This window comes from Grampus griseus, assembly GCF_964374135.1.
Source record: "Grampus griseus genome assembly, chromosome: 2".
Taxonomy (NCBI): domain Eukaryota; kingdom Metazoa; phylum Chordata; class Mammalia; order Artiodactyla; family Delphinidae; genus Grampus; species Grampus griseus.
Window position 1 is genome coordinate 92,007,746 of NC_139018.1, and position 6,932 is coordinate 92,014,677.

At 45.1% G+C, this 6,932-nt stretch overlaps 1 protein-coding gene across 3 annotated transcripts in view; it reads right to left on the reverse strand.

Annotated features, from left to right (window-relative positions):
* Positions 1–6,649, reverse strand: part of SHC4 (SHC adaptor protein 4) — a gene marked incomplete at its 5' end in the record, with an annotated part of 124,300 nt that extends 117,651 nt beyond the window's left edge. For 2 of the 3 annotated variants that reach the window (XM_082647512.1, XM_082647511.1), the window contains one exon: positions 6,032–6,616. In XM_082647512.1, coding sequence (XP_082503638.1) covers positions 6,032–6,616 — 585 coding nt within the window. Of the gene's footprint in view, positions 1–6,031 lie in introns of all 3 variants that reach the window. The other variant, XM_082647513.1, reaches the window with a different exon arrangement.
* Between the last annotated feature and the right edge of the window lie 283 nt (positions 6,650–6,932).

The window sequence follows — 6,932 nt, forward strand, 5'->3', positions numbered from 1 at the left end:
TACAAAGGAAGTAAAAAAGATCATATTTGCACACAAAGCTGATGAGCCCAATACCCAAGAAAGTCTCTGTGGACAAACACATTGCAGTAAATGTTCTTGGGGACTGTTAAGGGTTGAATTGCGTTGCTCGAAAAGATAAGGTGAAGTCTTAACCCCCAGAACCTATGAATGTGGCCTTATTTGAAAGTTGAGCCTTTGCAGATATAATCAAGTTAAGATGAAGTCATAATGGAGTAGTGTGAGCCCTAATTGAATGACTGGTGTCCTTGGACACACAGGAGAGAAAGCCATGTGAAGATGACGGCGGAGACTGCAGCCAGGCATGTCGAAGCCAAGGAATGCCAAGGATTGCTAGCAGCCCCCAGAAGCTAGAAGAGGCAATGAAGGATCCTCTCTGAGAGCCTTCGGAGAGCTCATGTCCTGCCGGATAGCTCGATTTCAGACTTCTAGCCTCCAGAACTGAGAGAGAATAAATGCCTCTGGTTATAAGTCACTCAGTTTGTGATACTTGTTACAACAGCCCTAGGACACTAATACAGTCTGGGGAGACGGCTGGGCTGGGTGAGGCTGAAGTGAGGAGACTGAAATCATGCAAATGAATGCAAGAGGACAAATTCTATGGGTTGGTCCTATAATAAAGTTCTCCTGCCCAGCGTGGTCCTTCATCTGTGCTCCTCCATTTACGAACCTGCAGGACTGCCTGACTTGCTCAGAGGTGAGGGGAGTCGGTGGGCAGGAGACAAGCACTGGAGTGAGACAAACCTGGCTTTGAATTCTCAGTCTGCTACTTACGTAAGGTGTAAAGTGTAGGGTAGACGACAAACTCTTGGGGTCTTTGTGCCCTCACCTGGAGAAAACAGCCTTCCTCAGAGGGTTATTGTGAGAAATACTGTGCTTACCTGTGGTAGTTCTATCCAGGTTAGTTTCTTTGCCTCTACTTTACTTAGTCTTTGAATTAATTTGTAGGCAATCTATGGACTGGGTGTGGGAAAGGAAACGAACATTTAAATACCTCCCATGTGGAGAAAGGAGCCTTAGTGCGCCTTTAAATGCTGGTGATGGTACATTAGGTATGAAAGTGGTTAAGAGAGTAAATCCTACGACTTCTCATCACAAGGAGAAAGTATTTCTTTCTTTTTCTTTTGTATCTATGTGAGGTGATGGATGTTCACTAAACTTACTGTGGTGATCATTTCATGATGTATGTAAGTCAGATCACGATACTGTACACCTTAAACTTATACAGTGCTATATGTCAATTATATCTCAATAAAACTGGAAGAAGAAGAAAAATGCTGGTGATGGGGGCACCTTAAAGGCCATACGGACCAGTCCTCTCATTTTAGACACGCGAGCACTGGTCACGTTGTATATTTTCCACGCTCACCATGCACAGACCACGTTGGGCACCTGGGAGACCTCCACATGAATGTTTGTTGCTAGATGAAGGGACTTGGGAAGACCTCATAAAGAAATGAAACTTAATCTTATGGTGGGAACAAATGCCACATTTAACAGATTTCACCCACCTCACTACTTTGCCCAGACCCAGTCTGGCTGTCCATTTCTAACTTGATATCTCTCAAAGAATGGTTTGCTAGCCCACCTTCCTAGAGAGACCTTCAGGGGGTTCAAGTTCTGAGCTTAAAAGAAAGTTACTCAAAAATAGGTGCTCAGGATTCATCAAGTATTCTCAGCTGTAAAATTGATTCTACGTCATCAGACCAAAAGAAGAGTCCTTTTTAAAAGGATACTTAATCCAAAGTCAACTCTAACTTAGAGTAGATGGCAAATTAAGTCCCTAATGTGAAGATAAAAGATGCAAGACAAACTTAAAAGTAGCTCTAACTGTGCCATTTTTACCCAGAAAGAATACAGTATCCTCCATCTCTACCCAATAACTGCCTTGCTTACTTCCCCTGCTTTATTGCTCCCTAGCACTTATTACATGTGACATGTTATATTTGCTTGTTTATTCAATCATGGCTCAACTTCCCTCACTGGAATGTAAGTTCCATGAGGGCTCAGACCTCGTCTCTTAATTCACTGATGTATGCCCAAGGCCGGGAACAGTTCCTGTCACATAATTGGTTCACAGTACATATTTTCTCAATAGATGAGAGAATGAATAAAATAAATTTGGGCAAAGAGAGGAGCAGTCACATGATGTGGATAAGAGAGTAGAATATGTGGCTGCCTTTTGCCTAAAAGAGTTGCCCCTATGTCCACTAGCCATCAAGAATATCTCTATCACCTCATACCAGTCAGAAGGGCCGTCATCAAAAAATCTACAAACAATAAATGCTGGAGAGGGTGTGGAGAAAAGGGAACCCCCAAACAGTGTTGGTGGGAATGTAAATTGATACAGCCACTATGGAGAACAGTATGGAGGTTCCTAAAAAATTTAAAAATAGAACTACTATACAATCTAGAAACGTCACTTCTGGTATTTATCCAACGAATTCAAAACACTAACTCAAAAAGATATATGCACCACGATGTTCATCACAGCATTGTTTATATTAGCCAAGGTATGGAAGCAACCTCAGTGCCCATCAATGGAGGAGTGGATAAAGAAGATGTAGCATATATATATATATATATATATATATATATATATATATATATATACACACACACACACACATATACACACACAGACACACACACTGGAATATTAGCCATAAAAAAGAATGAAATCTTGCCATTTGCAACAATGTGGATGGACCTTAAGAGTATTATGCTAAGTGAAATAATAAGAGAAGGCAAATACCACATGATTTCATTCATATGTGGTATATAAAAAAACAAACAAACAAAAATAAACAAAGCAAAACATGTAGATACAGAGAACAGAGTATAGGTATCAGAGGGGGAGGGGCAGGCGGCGAAATGGGTAAAGGAGTCAACTGTACGGTGATGGATGGAAACTAAACTTTTGGTGGTGAGCACCCTGTAGTGTATACAGAAGTAGAAATATAATGTTGTACACATGAAACATATAATGTTATAAACAAGTGTTACCTTTATAAAATAAATTTTTTTAAAAAGAATGTCTCTCTTGCTTCTCTGCTCTGATTCCATCATCACCAAGAAACCTTTGATTTAAATCTTTCTGTGTGCATTTTCCTACAGATGGGATCACAATTTTGGTTTACTTGGCACAATATTTTTCACTGTAAATTAACAGGTTGGCATTTTGTCTTTTAAAATTGGTTCACATCACACCTAAAAGAATTCTGAGAAGGATCTCAACCAGGATGAAAAACTGTGGTGAAAAGAGCAAAGACTGGCACACAGGGCAATTGGGTTCTAGTGCTAACTCTCTTTTTGACTCACCTGTGTGGCCTTAAAAAATTTCACTTTTCTCGGGCTTCCCTGGTGGTGCAGTGGTTGAGAGTCTGCCTGCCGATGCAGCGGACACGGGTTCGTGCCCCGGTCTGGGAAGATCCCACATGCCGCGGAGCGGCTAGGCCCGTGAGCCATGGCCGCTGAGCCTGCGCGTCCGGAGCCTGTGCTCCGCAACGGGAGAGGCCACAACAGTGAGAGGCCCGCGTACCGCAAAAAAAAAAAAAAATTCACTTATCTGGACTTCAGTTTCCCCATAGAGGCATTGAACTTGATAACTTCTGAGTTCCTTCCATCTTTCAAAGTAGGGTTTTATAAAAATTAATACAGTAGGCTTTTCCATGTATTTTGACTTCCTAAAAGGGGTGTTAACTGGTGTCACGTCACTGTCTATTGGCAGCATAGTATGATTCACATGGATCATGGGGTCAGCACTTTTCCTGGGGTCAGTCATCATTGCCAGGAAAAGGCAGTCAGAATCTTTGTTAAAAATCTAAAATGCCAGTGGTGACACTCCCTAAGGAAAATGGAGATCACACAGCAATTCTTTCACATTTAAAATTGTACAGGTGTGTGGGTGTGGGGAGGTGGAAGGAAGTACGAGAGGGAAGGAAAGGCAAGGCAGACGGCAGAGGATGTCTAGGTGATGGGAAGGCAGGTGCCAAGTATGGGTTTGGAGAGTCACATTTTTCCATTAGAGCCTGGCAGATGCTTAAGCTTGACCAATGAGAATTGCCCACGAACTTTTAGTAGATACATGTAACTATTTCCATTTTGAGCTGTGTCACTGTGAGGGAGGGTAAGAGCTGAGTGTCCCATAAATGTATCTTCCTTGGAGATTTTTGTTATCAATTCACCTAGGCTGCCCTAGCCTGCTCTCACTGGAACCCTTCCAGTGTTCATTATTTGGCCTTCTTTGAGATCTTAACTGCCTGTGTGTGATACAGTTATTGGGCTATCTCTTAAATGTCTACTTTCAGATCAGACTTCTCACCTGAATGCTAGTCTTATACGATTGCTACCTACAAATTAGTACCACTTAGATATCATCCCTTTAAACATAACATGTCGAAAGCAAACTTAGTGTGACCCCCTTCCCAACTCATTCTGTTTCTATCACTGACATCTCCAATCCCATTCTGAGGCTTACATTTGAAGTTATTTTTCATTCCTCACAACTCCTTTATCAATAATCATCCACAACCTCTATAAATAGCAATAACACACTCAGCAATCTACCCACTGCTTAATAATTGTTCACCATTCTGTTATGTGTATTATGATTCGAAGTGATCTGCTCAGTCACCCAAGACTGTTGAGGCTTCTCACAGAGGCTCTTACATTCGTCTCCTTTCTCTCACCTTCACATTAATCCATGTTCCCATCCCCTGGTGCCTAAACTCCCAGAGTATCTTTCTTATCGGCCTCCAAATCTCTAATTTTTCCCTGCTTCAGTCCATCTAAAATAAATGCACAGACTGATCTTTTTGAAACCACTTTCATCACGTTATAGTTGGCCTACAAACCTATGATGGTTTCTGTTTATGAATCAGAGTGTTTACAAACTCCCTGTACAGCATTAAGAGCTTTGGGCAGCTGCTCCCTCTTCCCCAAGCTACCCGAGATCTGTATGTCTTTATTTGACTCAAATTTGTTTGAGCATCAACTATGTGCCAGCCATACTCTCTATCACCCACTACCCTCCAGCATCCCCTCTCTTCTCCAGTTAAGCCCAGTGTGATGCTCCCCTGCCGCCACCACAGTGATACCTGCCATTTGGACTTTGCTCCTATTCTTGCCCTGCCAGCAGTCTCCCCCTTTCTGCCAATAAAAATCTGATAGCTCTTCCAAGATGCACCTTCTCCTGAAGGTTTCCCATATGAATGAATCCCAGACCACAACAACCTTTCCCTTTTTCTGAATTCCCTCAGCATTCTCACACCAGATATCTATTGCTAAATATTGTCCTCTTATTATTTCACATGCATTTGTTGGTCTCCCCGATTGAAATGTGAGCTCTAGAAGGGCAGAGGCCAAATCTTCTATTCTTCGTTTACCCAGATCTGGAATGGAAAAGGGCAGATGCAAGGCCAGTAAAGACCTTGATTTTGCACATAGCTCATGGGCAAGGACCAGTGGGCACAGCGTAGGCAATAAAGACAAAAAATGTGCACTGAAGACCTAAGACTAGTTCCTGGCACAAGGTTAGAAGCTCAGCCATGTTCTGAGAAGTGTTTGTTAAATGTTGAATTAGATTTTCAGAGATAATACAAGTCCCTTACACACCATGTATTCCTCTAGCACAAAAATCTCTACTGAAGCACAGTGGCCAGTAAAATTTATGGGGTCTCAATCACTAATTAGATTTGAAATTCTTGAGTCTTCTTGGCCAGAATGATCAGTCCAGTGGGGACATCTCAGCTGTCTCTATGAGAAGTTGCCCCTACACCTGGCAACTACCTGAGTTAGCACCAGTTCATGCCCCTGAGCCAAAAGTTGTGTGACTCCAATACAAGCCAGATATCTGTAAGGAAACCTGTAAGCTCAGCCTCCCTCCTCCCCTCCCTCCAGCTACACGATGTCTTATCCAAACCTAGAACCCGGCCAGGTGATGTGCAGCCCCTTTCAGAAAGCAGAGAAGGTGCCCTTTGTAGAAGGGGTGCCGACAGGAAAATGGACTTACCCTCACATAGTAGTTCATGCCCATCCCCAACAGGTGCTGCAGAAAGTGCTTGTCCTGCCTGCTCCCGGGGGTTGGCTCCCCAGGGCCGGGAAGGGGGCAGGCATCAGGAGTTAAAGAGGTCGCCCTGTGCCCCAGGGCATCCCGCTGAGGTGGAGGTGCTGGCATGGCCCTATTCAGACTGGTTTCAGGGGAAGCCGGGCTGCTGGGAGCCGGGTCTTGGCTTTCCTGGAGCTTGAGTCGAGGTACCTCTTTGGTACCCAAGCAAAAGTTTTTCAGACTCAGCAAGGTGGCTGGGTTGGCCAGCTTTACGCTGGCCATGCGAGGGATCAAGGTGCACAGTGGGGTGGGGCTCTCCTGGGACGCCAAGGTGGCATCTTCAGCCGGCAGGTGAGGTGCCAGGGCGGGGTAGGGAGGCTGTGGCGAGCCCTTGTTCCCCCCCGAGCCTCCGGGGCTGCCTTCGTCCAAGGACGTGATGGACTCGTTCCGAAAGCGGCTATACTTGGCCCTGTGCAGCATCCCGGGGTGCCTGAAGAGTCCTACATACAGCACGAGTCCTGCCAGGCTGTCCGGACCGCGTTCTCGCATAGCCTTGGCAGTGCTGAAACAGGATACTGTTGCATAAATCGCCTCGTCGTCTGCTAGATAAACAGTGCGGAAAGCAAATGCCTCAACGCCCCGTGCAACTTGGCGGCTGCCACCTCTCCAACTCCGTTCTCGCCCTCGCCCTCGCCCGCTTCGGCTCCGGGTCCTCGAGGGTAACAGCCCAGGGGAAAACGCCTTCCCAGCTGATTTTAGTCCCTCCCTGGCCCAGCGGCGGCACCCGGTGTTCTCGCGTCGGGTTCCTTGCTGGGAAAGCCTGGACCCAGGCTCGCGGCGGCGCCGGCAACCGCTCACGGCCAAC